This window comes from Argopecten irradians, chromosome 8 (assembly GCF_041381155.1).
Source record: "Argopecten irradians isolate NY chromosome 8, Ai_NY, whole genome shotgun sequence".
Taxonomy (NCBI): Eukaryota; Metazoa; Mollusca; class Bivalvia; order Pectinida; family Pectinidae; genus Argopecten; species Argopecten irradians.
This window is the reverse complement of record NC_091141.1, coordinates 42,227,187-42,247,196: the sequence shown is the minus strand read 5'-3', so window position 1 is coordinate 42,247,196 and position 20,010 is coordinate 42,227,187. Positions and strand designations below refer to the sequence as shown.

Below are 20,010 nucleotides of genomic sequence, written 5' to 3'. Positions count from 1 at the left end.
TGTAAAGTATATGTACATGGTGGTGTACTGGACAGTAACTATGGATACATGTAAAGTATATGTACATGGTGGTGTACTGGACAGTAACTATGGATACATGTAAAGTATATGTACATGGTGGTGTACTGGACAGTAACTAAGGATACATGTAAAGTATATGTACATGGTGGTGTACTGGACAGTAACTAAGGATACATGTAAAGTATATGTACATGGTGGAGTACTGGACAGTAACTAAGGATACATGTAAAGTATATGTACATGGTGGTGTACTGGACAGTAACTATGGATACATGTAAAGTATATGTACATGGTGGTGTACTGGACAGTAACTATGGATACATGTAAAGTATATGTACATGGTGTGTACTGGACAGTAACTATGGATACATGTAAAGTATATGTACATGGTGACTGGACAGTAACTATGGATACATGTAAAGTATATGTACATGGTGGTGTACTGGACAGTAACTATGGATACATGTAAAGTATATGTACATGGTGTGTACTGGACAGTAACTAGGATACATGTAAGTATTTACATGGTGGTACTGACGTAACATGGATACATGTAAAGTAACTGATAACTATGTATTAAAGTGGTACATGTGGAGTACTGGACAGTAACTAATGGATACATGTAAAGTATATGTACATGGTGGTGTACTGGACAGTAACTATGGATACATGTAAAGTATATGTACATGGTGGTGTACTGGACAGTAACTATGGATACATGTAAAGTATATGTACATGGTGGTGTACTGGACAGTAACTATGGATACATGTAAAGTATATGTACATGGTGGAGTACTGGACAGTAACTATGGATACATGTAAAGTATATGTACATGGTGGTGTACTGGACAGTAACTATGGATACATGTAAAGTATATGTACATGGTGGTGTAACTGGAAAGTAAATGTACATGGTGTAACTATGGATACATGTAAAGTATATGTACATGGTGGTGTACTGGACAGTAACTAAGGATACATGTAAAGTATATGTACATGGTGGTGTACTGGACAGTAACTATGGATACATGTAAAGTATATGTACATGGTGGTGTACTGGACAGTAACTAAGGATACATGTAAAGTATATGTACATGGTGGTGTACTGGACAGTAACTAAGGATACATGTAAAGTATATGTACATGGTGGTGTACTGGACAGTGTACATGGTGGTGTACTGGACAGTAACTATGGATACATGTAAAGTATATGTACATGGTGGTGTACTGGACAGTAACTATGGATACATGTAAAGTATATGTACATGGTGGTGTACTGGACAGTAACTAAGGATACATGTAAAGTATATGTACATGGTGGTGTACTGGACAGTAACTAAGGATACATGTAAAGTATATGTACATGGTGGTGTACTGGACAGTAACTAAGGATACATGTAAAGTATATGTACATGGTGGTGTACTGGACAGTAACTAAGGATACATGTAAAGTATATGTACATGGTGGTGTACTGGACAGTAACTAAGGGTATACATGTAAAGTATATGTACATGGTGGTGTACTGGACAGTAACTAAGGATACATGTAAAGTATATGTACATGGTGGTGTACTGGACAGTAACTATGGATACATGTAAAGTATATGTACATGGTGGTGTACTGGACAGTAACTATGGATACATGTAAAGTATATGTACATGGTGGTGTACTGGACAGTAACTATGGATACATGTAAAGTATATGTACATGGTGGTGTACTGGACAGTAACTATGGATACATGTAAAGTATATGTACATGGTGATGTACTGGACAGTAACTAAGGATACATGTAAAGTATATGTACATGGTGGTGTACTGGACAGTAACTATGGATACATGTAAAGTATATGTACATGGTGGAGTACTGGAACAGTAACTAAGGATACATGTAAAGTATATGTACATGGTGGTGTACTGGACAGTAACTAAGGATACATGTATAGTATATGTACATGGTGGTGTACTGGACAGTAACTAAGGATACATGTAAAGTATATGTACATGGTGGTGTACTGGACAGTAACTAAGGATACATGTAAAGTATATGTACATGGTGGTGTACTGGACAGTAACTAAGGATACATGTAAAGTATATGTACATGGTGGTGTACTGGACAGTAACTATGGATACATGTAAAGTATATGTACATGGTGGTGTACTGGACAGTAACTATGGATACATGTAAAGTATATGTACATGGTGGTGTACTGGACAGTAACTAAGGATACATGTAAAGTATATGTACATGGTGTGGTGTACTGGACAGTAACTATGGATACATGTAAAGTATATGTACATGGTGGTGTACTGGACAGTAACTAAGGATACATGTAAAGTATATGTACATGGTGGTGTACTGGACAGTAACTAAGGATACATGTAAAGTATATGTACATGGTGGTGTACTGGACAGTAACTAAGGATACATGTAAAGTGTATGTACATGGTGGTGTACTGGACAGTAACTATGGATACATGTAAAGTGTATGTACATGGTGGTGTACTGGACAGTAACTAAGGATACATGTAAAGTATATGTACATGGTGGTGTACTGGACAGTAACTAAGGATACATGTAAAGTATATGTACTTGGTGGTGTACTACAGTAACTAAGGATACATGTAAAGTATATGTACATGGTGGTGTACTGGACAGTAACTAAGGATACATGTAAAGTATATGTACATGGTGGTGTACTGGACAGTAACTAAGGATACATGTAAAGTATATGTACATGGTGGTGTACTGGACAGTAACTATGGATACATGTAAAGTATATGTACATGGTGGTGTACTGGACAGTAACTAAGGGTATACATGTAAAGTATATGTACATGGTGGTGTACTGGACAGTAACTAAGGATACATGTAAGTATATGTACATGGTGGTGTACTGGACAGTAACTATAATTCTACTAGCCAGAAAGAACAGAATTTGGTGTGAGAATAAAACTCAAATCATGACATTGTCTTCTTCTCAATAACTTAAATGCCCAGGTACTGATATTGGGCCTGTGGCATGCTGGGAACAATGACTACCAAGTTTGTTCAAATGAATGACCTGAACTTTCATTCAAGGTCACTGAAGTCAAATAGGCTAAAAAAAATATAATTTGTCATAAACTAAAAGACCTAGAGACCTAACTGATAATGGGCCTGTAGCATGCTAGGATGGAAGGATATCAAGTTTGTTCAAATGAATTACCTTTATTCAAGACTTAGCTGTTAAAGTGACCTTTTGCCAGTATATAAGAAGTCTGGAGACCTCTTGATTCATTCACAGCTTTTATTCCTCAAATTTGAGATACAAATTAAGGGGAAAAATGAAATGTAAATCTATATATACATGTATACACACACAATTAAGGATACATGATAATAAATGTATTTCATAAACTGTCAATGACCATTTGGGAATCAGATACATCAAGAATGATGCTTCATCTGATACATGTTAATTAAACGTAAATACAATGTACGTAGCTTATAATTACTCTAGGCTATGGGACACATAGACATAGAATGCGCATTATTCCTAGCAATAAGATATCAGTAATACACTTTGATCTGATATATATCAGGAGATGTTTTCTCAAAAGCACATGTAACATATCTCCTTCAGAAATACCTGTGGAATACAAATGTAATATAGGGTAATTGTCCTTAACAGTTTCATAATAGCTGACCCTACACACCATAGTTGACTGGCAACAACATATACTAGATGCAATACGACATCGCTATTTATAGCTCAACGCAATATTCTAAACTTGTACTCTATAGTAAGTTGGCTGTTCAGGCAGGGTGTGCTGTATAGTTAGGTAAATCACAAGTGGGGACTGTCACTGATTATAAAAGGACTTGATGTAAATATTGATAACTGAAATACAATGCATTTTGCTGCTATGTTTGCTTCAAAGAAAGAGGGAAAGAAGGGAAAAGCAGAGAAAAGATCCCTGTTTCACCAAAACATTCTCTATTCCACCAGAACTGAATCTATCTGTGAAACTACATATGGTTCTATAATAGAACTTGTTTCACAACTGATGTAAAAAGATTAAAAAAGAAACAAAAACAGAAAGATGATGACACCAACATGATCTATGTACAGATCTAGATAAAGCACTTACCGTATTCGACCCAATAAGCGCCCAGGGCGTTTAAAAAATGAAAAGGTGCTAATAAGGCGAAGTTATAGCAAACCTTTACAATTTTGTGAAGTTTTTGTCTTTATTTATGCCTGGGCAATTGAAATCGAGGCTTCCAAATGGAGAAAGGGCGCTTATAGGGACACAGGCACTTATTGGGTCGAATACGGTATTTAGAAACTTCTTGTGTACATAACTATGTATGGAACTGAATGAAATACTGAATAGATGTATAATTTTGCAGGAGGGGGGGGGGGACTTTTGCGATTTACTGTGTGGAACTTTGTTAATTTTCGCAAATTATCTTTGTAGCATTTGAAAGATTTAGTCATATGCCAGGCTATAATATAAAAAACCATTATTTTGATAAATTTCGTGATTTAAGATGAATCCACGAATTGAGCAAAATTAAAACCCCCACGAATGTTAACAACTATAATATGAGGAACAGAACCCATAGGTCATGATTGACAATAAGTAATTATATATATATTGGTACCGTAATGATTGACAATAAGTAATTATACATATATTGGTACCGTAATGATTGACAATAAGTAATTATATATATATTGGTACCGTAATGATTGACAATAAGTAATTATACATATATTGGTACCGTAATGAGTGACAATAAGTAATTATATATATATTGGTACCGTAATGATTGACAATAAGTAATTATATATATTGGTACCGTAATGATTGACAATAAGTAATTATATATATTGGTACCGTAATGATTGACAATAAGTAATTATAAATATTGGACCGTAATGATTGACAATAAGTAATTATATATATTGGTACCGTAATGATTGACAATAAGTAATTATATATATATTGGTACCGTAATGATTGACAATAAGTAATTATATATATTGGTACCGTAATGATTGACAATAAGTAATTATATATATATTGGTACCGTAATGATTGACAATAAGTAATTATATATATATATTGGTACCGTAATGATTGACAATAAGTAATTATATATATATTGGTACCGTAATGAGTGACAATAAGTAATTATATATATATATTGGTACTGTAATGATTGACAATAAGTAATTATATATTATATTGGTACCGTAATGATTGACAATAAGTAATTATATATATATTGGTACCGTAATGATTGACAATAAGTAATTATATATATATTGGTACCGTAATGATTGACAATAAGTAATTATATATATATTGGTACCGTAATGATTGACAATAAGTAATTATATATATATTGGTACCGTAATGATTGACAATAAGTAATTATACATATATTGGTACCGTAATGATTGACAATAAGTAATTATACATATATTGGTACCGTAATGATTGACAATAAGTAATTATATATATATTGGTACCGTAATGATTGACAATAAGTAATTATATATATATTGGTACCGTAATGATTGACAATAAGTAATTATATATATATTGGTACCGTAATGATTGACAATAAGTAATTATATATATATTGGTACCGTAATGAGTGACAATAAGTAATTATATATATATTGGTACCGTAATGATTGACAATAAGTAATTATATATATATTGGTACCGTAATGATTGACAATAAGTAATTATATATATATTGGTACCGTAATGATTGACAATAAGTAATTATATATATATTGGTACCGTAATGATTGACAATAAGTAATTATATATATATTGGTACCGTGTAAATAAATAAAACCTGAAATATCATACCATGAACCACAGGTTTACGACGCACAAAAAAAAAAACTAATTTTTTTTAGTATATTTAGTATTTTGTTTTTTTTTTGCACGTCGTAAACCTGTGCATGAACTTACAGAGCAATGCAACTGATAATTATCAACACTGTTAAAGATTCATGCCACAGTGTTTGATTTCATCGTTCTCACTACATCAGTGTAGTTCACTGCAATATTATTTTGTCATTCTATACCAACTCATTGCTGTTCCTAGTCGCTCTAAGAGAGACGTGATGACAGTTATAGTAGTTTATTGGAAAACACATCAAGCTAGGTCAGTTACCTTACCAAGGACACTGACCCCTCTCAACACAGAGTCAAGGTCATTTCAAAGACATGTTTGTTTCATCAGTAGAAATCTCCGGCAAAGTGATAAATTCAGCAGAATTCCACCAATCTTCAGTATGCAGAAAATGAAATTACACAGTGTATTAATGCCAATAGAAAATTGTGTTTGTGACTAGATGACCGTATGTGGTGATTCTAGGGACAAGTTCCTGTGAATAATGTTGGCATGAATGATCTCTAAGGATTTGTGTAAGGATAAAAGTCAATCTCCTATACATAGGAGGTTTTACCCTTACACAAATCTTTATATATACCTTCTATGGTGAGATAATTGATCTCGATTTTATATTGTTTATTATAGAGAATTCTGAAATGTAAGCTAATGCATGGATAACTTCTTACTACACTATCAACATAAAATTATTTACATTGATTTTTTTGTGAATTTAAAGATGCTCCACCACTGACAAAATGACATTTTTTCTCTATTAAAAACATGAACAGACGAATCAGTATTTTCTTCAGTTACAAAAGTTACTTACTTTACACCATTACCCCAATTGAAAAGTTTGAGCTTCTCATTTTATTTCAAGATAAAAATATTAAAAATAATTACATGTAAATGTGTCCCAAAAAAGTACTGTGGCACTATGTCCTATATGGAATGAAGTACTGACCCGCAAAAATCAAAATACATTATTTTTGTTATTTTTTGTTTTAATTAGACATATTACACAGTTAAATACCAATTATTATTCAAATATTGAATATAGTTTATGCTCTGTTGGCAGTGGAACTTCATTTTCAGGTATAGACACAGATTTCATTGATATTTTACAAATGAATGATATGTATAGGGGCATGTATAGTGTGGGCCGTGTCAATACATCATCGTTGATGTGGTTCGAACAATAAAATTCATCATAACTAACTATATATATTATTGTTAACTTAACACGTAAATAAATTAGCTACTTTGATAATTTTGCCAAATTATACAAAAAAAAAAAATGTGTGTTCCTCATGCATGTCACATATTTTTTTCGATGTAATCATACTGTAAAAACTTCAGTCAGCCAAAATCCCAAAACATCTGTAGTTATTTAAATGGAAAGGTTCAGAGAAAAGAAAATAATATTTTATTTTCAATCAAAATTTACAATTCAATGCTTCTTTCAGTGTGATATTCAAAAAAATATGTTTATGAAATTGGAATGGGTGGGGGGGGGGGATATTGTGAGTCGGCAGAATAGCCTTGGGGGACATAATGTATTCACCATTACTTTAATCCTCTTACTTGACCTGTATGTATGTCACGTACATGTATGAAGCTGCATTAATATTTTGCTGAAGAGTTTGCAGTTTTGGACATAGACAATGGTATTGGTTATATTAATAGATCTATTATCATATATACACGTATATCTTCAAGTTTACTCACACACAAACATCCGTATACATATTAAGTAATCTTAGGCAGCGTGTGTGTTTCACAATTTTATAGAAGTATGTTAGGCACAGATAATAGCTTTATGTAAATGAAATGATAATTTAAGCTAAAAATAGACAAAAAATGAATGTATTAGATAAGTAAGGATAAGAAAAATAGGAATAAAATGCTTTGACATTAAGCTTTATTTTGTATCTCCATGGAAACATGTGTGAAGCAGTTAAGTACATAGGATATTTTTCTCTAAGTACTCTGACTTTCTTCCAACTCGTGTCCTTTAGTTACCTCTGCTGTACACAAATAAAATCAAACCCAGCTGTTTGACTACAGCAAGCTTTAATGTACAGTTAAACGTTGTAGTATACTCACAAATGTATACAAAACTCTAAAACTTTGTATCATTCTAAATTAAATTGTTTGTTCTAACGGAACTATATGTTTTAAAACATTTAACCTCACTAATTAGTGTCTTTGTTATGTTGCTATATTTAGTTCTTTAATTGTTTTATTGACACTCAATGCTTTCCATTTAGTACAGAAGGGTATGAGCCAAATTCATAAGAATACTGCACTAAAATGCGTTAAACTTATATGTACTTATCATTTTAAGATATGGAGGCATACAGAAAAATTCTTCCAGTAAAGATGCCACCATAAATATGGGAATCGGGAAAAATCTATATTTAAGGTGGCTTTTTTGGCTAATATTGGATTATCAAACAGGATATTTATTTTGATTATAAGTACAAACATTACTTCATTATCATTTCTGTTCATATGAAGATGCAAATGCTGTATTTCTACTTCCGGTATAATCCAATATGGTCGCCATAAACATAGAAATTGGGGAAGTCTAGATCTGTCATTAAATTTGTATTTTGGGTGGTAGGATTATCCAATAAGATACAATTTGATTATCAATTGAACAAATATCAGGTCATTATCTTTTTCGTTCATATGAAGGTGTGAATTCTGAAAATTCTAATTCTGCTAAAATTTAAGATGGCCGCCATCAATATAAAAATTGAGAAATTTAAAAGTTAAATTGTTTCCTTTGGTTTATAGAATTATTAGAAAGGAAATAATTTGATTATCACTCAACAAATAATAGGTTAGTATGTTTTTCATTCAGATGGTGACAGTTTTGAAAAAAGTCATAATTAAGCATTTGTTCATAATAATGTTTTTGTTCATATTAAAATGTAAATGTTGATTATTTTTATTTGGCTGACATTTTTCAGTCGTTTCAATATAGTTTGGATGTTCATGATCAAAGAGGAATCTGATATAACAAATGATGATATTTGTAACAAGTTATTTGAACTTCAGTCTTGAGCATCAACCTTAAGTATTAGCTTTAAGTATCAGCCTTAAGCATAAGTCTTAAGCTTCAGTCTTGAGCATCAACCTTAAATATTAGCTTTAAGTATCAGCCTTAAGCATAAGTCTTAAGCTTCAGTCTTGAGCATCAACTGTGAGCATCAACCTTAAATATATATTTAAAGAATCAGCCTTAAGCATAAGTCTTAAGCTTCACTCTTGAGCATCAACTGTTAGCATCAACCTTAAATATATATTTAAAGTATCAGCCTTAAGCATAAGTCTTAATCTTCAGTCTTGAGCATCAACCTTAAATATATATTTAAAGTATCAGCCTTAAGCATAAGTCTTAATCTTCAGTCTTGAGCATCAACCTTAAACATCAACCTTAAACATCAACCTTCAGTATAAGCTTAAAGTATCAGCCTTAAGCATAAGTCTTAAGCTTCAGTCTTGAGCATCAACCTTAAACATCAACCTTAAGCATAAGTCTTAAGCTTCAGTCTTGAGCATCAACCTTAAACATCAACCTTAAGTATAAGTCTTAAGCTTCAGTCTTGAGCATCAACCTTAAACATCAACCTTAAGTATAAGTCTTAAGCTTCAGTCTTGAGCATCAACCTTAAACATCAACCTTAAGTATAAGTCTTAAGCTTCAGTCTTGAGCATCAACCTTAAACATCAACCTTAAGCTTCAAGCTTCAGTCTTAAGCATCAACCTTAAGCATCAACCCAATCTTATATATATGCTTTAAGTATCAGCCTTAAGCATAAGTCTTAAGCTTCAGTCTTGAGTATCAACCTTAAACATCAACCTGAAGTATTAGCTTTAAGTATCAGCCTTAAGCATAAGTCTTAAGCTTCAGTCTTGAGCATCAACCTTAAACATCAACCTTAAGTATAAGTCTTAAGCTTCAGTCTTAAGCATAAGTCTTGAGTATCACATTAGTGAAGACTATATATTTAATGAGATGATAAATGGGCGAATGATTCGGAGTACTAGTAAGATATTTATTTGCTGATAAAAAGGGTATATAAAAACACTTGGCGTTGTGAAGTAGATATGCTCATGAATATTAAATACCAATCCTGATTATACCTGGTTTTTTTAATTGTTGAGTGAATAAACACTTTATGTTTGTCACAGTTTTAATAGAACTGGTTTGATGTTTGCAGTACTTGTGTGTGGAAGAGGAAAGGCTAAACTGGTGATACTTAGGAGAAACATTTCAGGTGAGTAGTAAAAATTTCTTAATCACATTGATGATTACTTAGGAGGAACATTTCAGGTGAGTAGACACAAAATGTCCTAATCACATTGATGATTACTTAGGTGGAAACATTTCAGGTGAGTAGACAAAAAATGTCCTAATCACATTGATGATTACTTAGGGGGAACATTTCAGGTGAGTAGACACAAAATGTCTAATCACATTGATGATTACTTAGGGGAACATTTCAGGTGAGTAGACACAAATGTACTAATCACATTGATGATTACTTAGGAGGAACATTTCAGGTGAGTAGACACAAAATGTCCTAATCACATTGATGATTACTTAGGGGGAACATTTCAGGTGAGTTGCTTAGACACAAAATGTCCTAATTCACATTGATGATTACTTAGGGGGAACATTTCAGGTGAGTAGACACAAAATGTCTAATCACATTGATGATTACTTAGGGGGAACATTTCAGGTGAGTAGACACAAAATGTCCTAATCACATTGATGATTACTTAGGAGGAACATTTCAGGTGAGTAGACACAAAATGTACTAATCACATTGATGATTACTTAGGGGGAACATTTCAGGTGAGTAGACACAAAATGTACTAATCACATTGATGATTACTTAGGGGGAACATTTCAGGTGAGTAGACACCAAAATGTACTAATCACATTGATGATTACTTAGGGGGAACATTTCAGGTGAGTAGACACAAAATGTACTAATCACATTGATGATTACTTAGGGGGAACATTTCAGGTGAGTAGACACAAAATGTCCTAATCACATTGATGATTACTTAGGGGGAACATTTCAGGTGAGTAGACACAAAATGTACTAATCACATTGATGATTACTTAGGGGAACATTTCAGGTGAGTAGCACAAAATGTCCTAATCACATTGATGATTACTTAGGGGGAACATTTCAGGTGAGTAGACACAAAATGTACTAATCACATTGATGATTACTTAGGGGGAACATTTCAGGTGAGTAGACACAAAATGTACTAATCACATTGATGATTACTTAGGGGGAACATTTCAGGTGAGTAGACACAAAATGTCCTAATCACATTGATGATTACTTAGGGGGAACATTTCAGGTGAGTAGACACAAAATGTACTAATCACATTGATGATTACTTAGGGGGAACATTTCAGGTGAGTAGTCACAAAATGTACTAATCACATTGATGATTACTTAGGAGGAACATTTCAGGTGAGTAGACACAAAATGTACTAATCACATTGATGATTACTTAGGGGGAACATTTCAGGTGAGTAGTCACAAAATGTCCTAATCACATTGATGATTACTTAGGAGGAACATTTCAGGTGAGTAGACACAAAATGTACTAATCACATTGATGATTACTTAGGAGGAACATTTCAGGTGAGTAGACACAAAATGTACTAATCACATTGATGATTACTTAGGGGGAACATTTCAGGTGAGTAGACACAAAATGTCCTAATCACATTGATGATTACTTAGGGGGAACATTTCAGGTGAGTAGACACAAAATGTCCTAATCACATTGATGATTACTTAGGGGGAACATTTCAGGTGAGTAGTCACAAAATGTCCTAATCACATTGATGATTACCTAGGGGGAACATTTCAGGTGAGTAGACACAAAATGTACTAATCACATTGATGATTACTTAGGGGGGAACATTTCAGGTGAGTAGACACAAAATGTCCTAATCACATTGATGATTACTTAGGGGGAACATTTCAGGTGAGTAGACACAAAATGTCCTAATCACATTGATGATTACTTAGGGGGAACATTTCAGGTGAGTAGACACAAAATGTACTAATCACATTGATGATTACTTAGGGGGAACATTTCAGGTGAGTAGACACAAAATGTCCTAATCACATTGATGATTACTTAGGTGGGAACATTTCAGGTGAGTAGACACAAAATGTACTAATCACATTGATGATTACTTAGGGGGGAACATTTCAGGTGAGTAGTCACAAAATGTACTAATCACATTGATGATTACTTAGGGGGAACATTTCAGGTGAGTAGACACAAAATGTACTAATCACATTGATGATTACTTAGGGGGAACATTTCAGGTGAGTAGACACAAAATGTACTAATCACATTGATGATTACTTAGGGGGAACATTTCAGGTGAGTAGACACAAAATGTACTAATCACATTGATGATTACTTAGGGGGAACATTTCAGGTGAGTAGACACAAAATGTACTAATCACATTGATGATTACTTAGGGGGAACATTTCAGGTGAGTAGACACAAAATGTTCTAATCACATTGATGATTACTTAGGTGGGAACATTTCAGGTGAGTAGACACAAAATGTACTAATCACATTGATGATTACTTAGGGGGGAACATTTCAGGTGAGTAGACACAAAATGTCCTAATCACATTGATGATTACTTAGGGGGGAACATTTCAGGTGAGTAGACACAAAATGTACTAATCACATTGATGATTACTTAGGTGGGAACATTTCAGGTGAGTAGACACAAAATGTACTAATCACATTGATGATTACTTAGGGGGAACATTTCAGGTGAGTAGACACAAAATGTCCTAATCACATTGATGATTACTTAGGAGGAACATTTCAGGTGAGTAGACACAAAATGTCCTAATCACATTGATGATTACTTAGGGGGAACATTTCAGGTGAGTAGTCACAAAATGTCCTAATCACATTGATGATTACTTAGGGGGAACATTTCAGGTGAGTAGACACAAAATGTACTAATCACATTGATGATTACTTAGGAGGAACATTTCAGGTGAGTAGACACAAAATGTCGTAATCACATTGATGATTACTTAGGAGGGAACATTTCAGGTGAGTAGTCAAAATGTCCTAATCACATTGATGATTACTTAGGAGGAACATTTCAGGTGAGTAGACACAAAATGTCCTAATCACATTGATGATTACTTAGGGGGAACATTTCAGGTGAGTAGACACAAAATGTACTAATCACATTGATGATTACTTAGGGGGGAACATTTCAGGTGAGTAGACACAAAATGTCCTAATCACATTGATGATTACTTAGGGGGGAACATTTCAGGTGAGTAGACACAAAATGTACCTAATCACATTGATGATTACTTAGGGGGAACATTTCAGGTGAGTAGACAAAATGTCCTAATCACATTGATGATTACCTAGGGGGAACATTTCAGGTGAGTAGACACAAAATGTACTAATCACATTGATGATTACTTAGGGGGAACATTTCAGGTGAGTAGTCAAAATGTCCTAATCACATTGATGATTACTTAGGGGGAACATTTCAGGTGAGTAGACACAAAATGTCCTAATCACATTGATGATTACTTAGGGGGAACATTTCAGGTGAGTAGTCACACAAATGTCCTAATCACATTGATGATTACTTAGGGGGGAACATTTCAGGTGAGTAGACACAAAATGTCCTAATCACATTGATGATTATACTTAGGAGGAACATTTCAGGTGAGTAGTCAAAATGTCCTAATCACATTGATGATTACTTAGGAGGAACATTTCAGGTGAGTAGTCAAAATGTCCTAATCACATTGATGATTACTTAGGGGGAACATTTCAGGTGAGTAGTCAAAATGTACTAATCACATTGATGATTACTTAGGAGGAACATTTCAGGTGAGTAGACACAAAATGTCCTAATCACATTGATGATTACTTAGGGGGAACATTTCAGGTGAGTAGACACAAAATGTACTAATCACATTGATGATTACTTAGGGGGAACATTTCAGGTGAGTAGACACAAAATGTCCTAATCACATTGATGATTACCTAGGAGGGGAACATTTCAGGTGAGTAGACACAAAATGTCCTAATCACATTGATGATTACTTAGGGGGAACATTTCAGGTGAGTAGACACAAAATGTCCTAATCACATTGATGATTACTTAGGTGGGAACATTTCAGGTGAGTAGACACAAAATGTCCTAATCACATTGATGATTACTTAGGGGGGAACATTTCAGGTGAGTAGACACAAAATGTACTAATCACATTGATGATTACTTAGGTGGGAACATTTCAGGTGAGTAGACACAAAATGTCCTAATCACATTGATGATTACTTAGGAGGAACATTTCAGGTGATTAGTCAAAATGTACTAATCACATTGATGATTACTTAGGGGGAACATTTCAGGTGAGTAGACACAAAATGTACTAATCACATTGATGATTACTTAGGGGGAACATTTCAGGTGAGTAGACACAAAATGTACTAATCACATTGATGATTACCTAGGAGGAACATTTCAGGTGAGTAGACACAAAATGTCCTAATCACATTGATGATTACTTAGGTGGGAACATTTCAGGTGAGTAGACACAAAATGTCCTAATCACATTGATGATTACTTAGGGGGAACATTTCAGGTGAGTAGACACAAAATGTACTAATCACATTGATGATTACTTAGGGGGAACATTTCAGGTGAGTAGACACAAAATGTACTAATCACATTGATGATTACTTAGGGGGAACATTTCAGGTGAGTAGACACAAAATGTCCTAATCACATTGATGATTACTTAGGAGGAACATTTCAGGTGAGTAGACACAAAATGTACTAATCACATTGATGATTACTTAGGGGAACATTTCAGGTGAGTAGACACAAAATGTCCTAATCACATTGATGATTACTTAGGGGGAACATTTCAGGTGAGTAGACACAAAATGTCCTAATCACATTGATGATTACTTAGGAGGGAACATTTCAGGTGAGTAGACACAAAATGTCCTAATCACATTGATGATTACTTAGGAGGGAACATTTCAGGTGAGTAGACACAAAATGTCCTAATCACATTGATGATTACTTAGGTGGGAACATTTCAGGTGAGTAGACACAAAATGTCCTAATCACATTGATGATTACTTAGGGGGAACATTTCAGGTGAGTAGACACAAAATGTACTAATCACATTGATGATTACTTAGGGGGAACATTTCAGGTGAGTAGTCAAAAATGTCCTAATCACATTGATGATTACTTAGGGGGGAACATTTCAGGTGAGTAGACACAAAATGTACTAATCACATTGATGATTACTTAGGTGGGAACATTTCAGGTGAGTAGACACAAAATGTACTAATCACATTGATGATTACTTAGGGGGAACATTTCAGGTGAGTAGACACAAAATGTCCTAATCACATTGATGATTACTTAGGGGGAACATTTCAGGTGAGTAGACACAAATGTACTAATCACATTGATGATTACTTAGGGGGAACATTTCAGGTGAGTAGACACAAAATGTCCTAATCACATTGATGATTACTTAGGAGGGAACATTTCAGGTGAGTAGACACAAAATGTACTAATCACATTGATGATTACTTAGGGGGAACATTTCAGGTGAGTAGACACAAAATGTACTAATCACATTGATGATTACTTAGGGGGAACATTTCAGGTGAGTAGACACAAAATGTCCTAATCACATTGATGATTACTTAGGGGGAACATTTCAGGTGAGTAGTCACAAAAATGTCTAATCACATTGATGATTACTTAGGGGGAACATTTCAGGTGAGTAGACACAAAATGTCCTAATCACATTGATGATTACTTAGGAGGGAACATTTCAGGTGAGTAGACACAAAATGTACTAATCACATTGATGATTACTTAGGGGGAACATTTCAGGTGAGTAGACACAAAATGTCCTAATCACATTGATGATTACTTAGGAGGGAACATTTCAGGTGAGTAGACACAAAATGTCCTAATCACATTGATGATTACTTAGGAGGGAACATTTCAGGTGAGTAGACACAAAATGTACTAATCACATTGATGATTACTTAGGGGGAACATTTCAGGTGAGTAGACACAAAATGTCCTAATCACATTGATGATTACTTAGGAGGAACATTTCAGGTGAGTAGACACAAAATGTCCTAATCACATTGATGATTACTTAGGGGGAACATTTCAGGTGAGTAGTCACAAAATGTACTAATCACATTGATGATTACTTAGGGGGGAACATTTCAGGTGAGTAGACACAAAATGTCCTAATCACATTGATGATTACTTAGGGGGAACATTTCAGGTGAGTAGACACAAAATGTACTAATCACATTGATGATTACTTAGGGGGAACATTTCAGGTGAGTAGACACAAAATGTCCTAATCACATTGATGATTACTTAGGGGGAACATTTCAGGTGAGTAGACACAAAATGTACTTAATCACATTGATGATTACTTAGGAGGAACATTTCAGGTGAGTAGACACAAAATGTCCTAATCACATTGATGATTACTTAGGGGGAACATTTCAGGTGAGTAGACACAAAATGTCCTAATCACATTGATGATTACTTAGGGGGAACATTTCAGGTGAGTAGACACAAAATGTCCTAATCACATTGATGATTACTTAGGGGGAACATTTCAGGTGAGTAGACACAAAATGTACTAATCACATTGATGATTACTTAGGGGGAACATTTCAGGTGAGTAGACACAAAATGTACTAATCACATTGATGATTACTTAGGGGGAACATTTCAGGTGAGTAGACACAAAATGTCCTAATCACATTGATGATTACTTAGGAGGAACATTTCAGGTGAGTAGACACAAAATGTCCTAATCACATTGATGATTACTTAGGAGGGAACATTTCAGGTGAGTAGACACAAAATGTCCTAATCACATTGATGATTACTTAGGAGGGAACATTTCAGGTGAGTAGACACAAAATGTCCTAATCACATTGATGATTACCTAGGGGGAACATTTCAGGTGAGTAGACACAAAATGTCCTAATCACATTGATGATTACTTAGGGGGAACATTTCAGGTGAGTAGACACAAAATGTACTAATCACATTGATGATTACTTAGGGGGGAACATTTCAGGTGAGTAGACACAAAATGTCCTAATCACATTGATGATTACTTAGGTGGGAACATTTCAGGTGAGTAGACACAAAATGTCCTAATCACATTGATGATTACTTAGGGGGAACATTTCAGGTGAGTAGACACAAAATGTACTAATCACATTGATGATTACTTAGGGGGAACATTTCAGGTGAGTAGTCACAAAATGTACTAATCACATTGATGATTACTTAGGGGGAACATTTCAGGTGAGTAGACACAAAATGTACTAATCACATTGATGATTACTTAGGGGGAACATTTCAGGTGAGTAGACACAAAATGTACTAATCACATTGATGATTACTTAGGGGGAACATTTCAGGTGAGTAGTCACAAAATGTACTAATCACATTGATGATTACTTAGGAGGAACATTTCAGGTGAGTAGACACAAAATGTCCTAATCACATTGATGATTACTTAGGAGGAACATTTCAGGTGAGTAGACACAAAATGTACTAATCACATTGATGATTACTTAGGGGGAACATTTCAGGTGAGTAGTCACAAAATGTCCTAATCACATTGATGATTACTTAGGGGGAACATTTCAGGTGAGTAGACACAAAATGTACTAATCACATTGATGATTACTTAGGGGGAACATTTCAGGTGAGTAGTCAAAATGTCGTAATCACATTGATGATTACTTAGGGGGAACATTTCAGGTGAGTAGTCAAAATGTCCTAATCACATTGATGATTACCTAGGGGGAACATTTCAGGTGAGTAGTCACAAAATGTACTAATCACATTGATGATTACTTAGGGGGAACATTTCAGGTGAGTAGACACAAAATGTCCTAATCACATTGATGATTACTTAGGGGGAACATTTCAGGTGAGTAGACACAAAATGTACTAATCACATTGATGATTACTTAGGGGGAACATTTCAGGTGAGTAGACACAAAATGTCCTAATCACATTGATGATTACTTAGGGGGAACATTTCAGGTGAGTAGTCAAAATGTCCTAATCACATTGATGATTACTTAGGGGGAACATTTCAGGTGAGTAGACACAAAATGTACTAATCACATTGATGATTACTTAGGGGGAACATTTCAGGTGAGTAGTCAAAATGTCCTAATCACATTGATGATTACCTAGGGGGAACATTTCAGGTGAGTAGACACAAAATGTACTAATCACATTGATGATTACTTAGGGGGAACATTTCAGGTGATTAGTCAAAATGTACTAATCACATTGATGATTACTTAGGTGGGAACATTTCAGGTGAGTAGACACAAAATGTACTAATCACATTGATGATTACCTAGGGGGAACATTTCAGGTGAGTAGACACAAAATGTACTAATCACATTGATGATTACTTAGGGGGAACATTTCAGGTGAGTAGACACAAAATGTCCTAATCACATTGATGATTACCTAGGGGGAACATTTCAGGTGAGTAGTCACAAAATGTACTAATCACATTGATGATTACTTAGGGGGAACATTTCAGGTGAGTAGACACAAAATGTACTAATCACATTGATGATTACCTAGGGGGAACATTTCAGGTGAGTAGACACAAAATGTACTAATCACATTGATGATTACCTAGGAGGAACATTTCAGGTGAGTAGACACAAAATGTCCTAATCACATTGATGATTACTTAGGGGGAACATTTCAGGTGAGTAGACACAAAATGTACTAATCACATTGATGATTACCTAGGGGGAACATTTCAGGTGAGTAGACACAAAATGTCCTAATCACATTGATGATTACTTAGGGGGAACATTTCAGGTGAGTAGTCAAAATGTACTAATCACATTGATGATTACTTAGGGGGAAGATTTCAGGTGAGTAGACACAAAATGTCCTAATTATGTTGATTAATGGATACACTAATTTTCCAATATGCACTTTAGTGTCCTCATGTAATAATATGTACTTGATCAATTTTAATGAGACTTCAGAACAATATTGCAGACCATGTGTAGATGTGCAGGTAGATTATATTTTTCCAAAATGTGGTTGCCATGATACCCAGGTCACTATACACAGGTTTGTAAAATATCAAATAAACTTGTCAACTTTTGGATCAATTTTGTTCAAATTTGGTTCAATTATCATAACATATGGATGTCAATAGTTTGACCAATCACATGCTTCAATAACAGTTACCATGGAAACAAATTGGAGGAATTATAGTTTGATCTGAAATATTGAATATAATTCTTATGTGTTTTCAGAACTCTAACACACAAGTGATGTATGAGTGATTAGAGATGTCCAGTCCAGAGACTAAACCAGGCAGTAGGGGCATGGAACTGGTGTTTAGAGATGTCAGCGCCCATATAGGGCCAAAACAAGTCCTAAAAGATGTCAGCGGAATGGTCAAGGCTGGACAACTTCTGGCCATCATGGGACCAAGTGGTCAGTTGCGTAGAATGACATTATCTAGCCTTTATTTGTTAGTGCTGTATACATGATCTGTATTTTATTATATTAACCATCTACGGTAGCCAGATATTTTTGTGATTTTGTGACTAGTGTGATTGACCCTTATTATATAAGATAATAACTGTTTTTATATAATTTTGACCCGAATATTATTGATCAGTTATGGACCTTTGTTGGGGTCCATATGGTGTTATAATGCCCTTGTTTGAATTGAATAATGACCGAGGATGAAGCCGCTGAGATCATTATTTCAGATTCTACCAAGGCGTTAAAACATGCAAGATGGACTGAAACAAAGGTCCTTAATTTCTTTTTTTAGATATGTAGTTCCTTTGTCAAATGTCAAAAGAATTACCTGATTGATATGTTAATTACATGAAGAACAATGGCTACAGGACATCACCCTGAAAAACAGGCTTTTTGG

At 34.4% G+C, this 20,010-nt stretch overlaps 1 protein-coding gene across 1 annotated transcript in view; it reads left to right on the top strand.

Moving 5' to 3' along the window:
• Nucleotides 1-10,108: 10,108 nt before the first annotated feature.
• LOC138330409 (uncharacterized) overlaps nt 10,109-20,010 on the top strand; it is a 46,752-nt gene continuing 36,850 nt past the window's right edge. The window contains exons 1-2 of the mRNA XM_069278008.1: nt 10,109-10,216; nt 19,376-19,559. Of these exons, the coding sequence (XP_069134109.1) occupies nt 19,412-19,559 (148 nt within the window). The 5' untranslated portion in view covers nt 10,109-10,216; nt 19,376-19,411. The remainder of the gene's footprint in view (nt 10,217-19,375; nt 19,560-20,010) is intronic.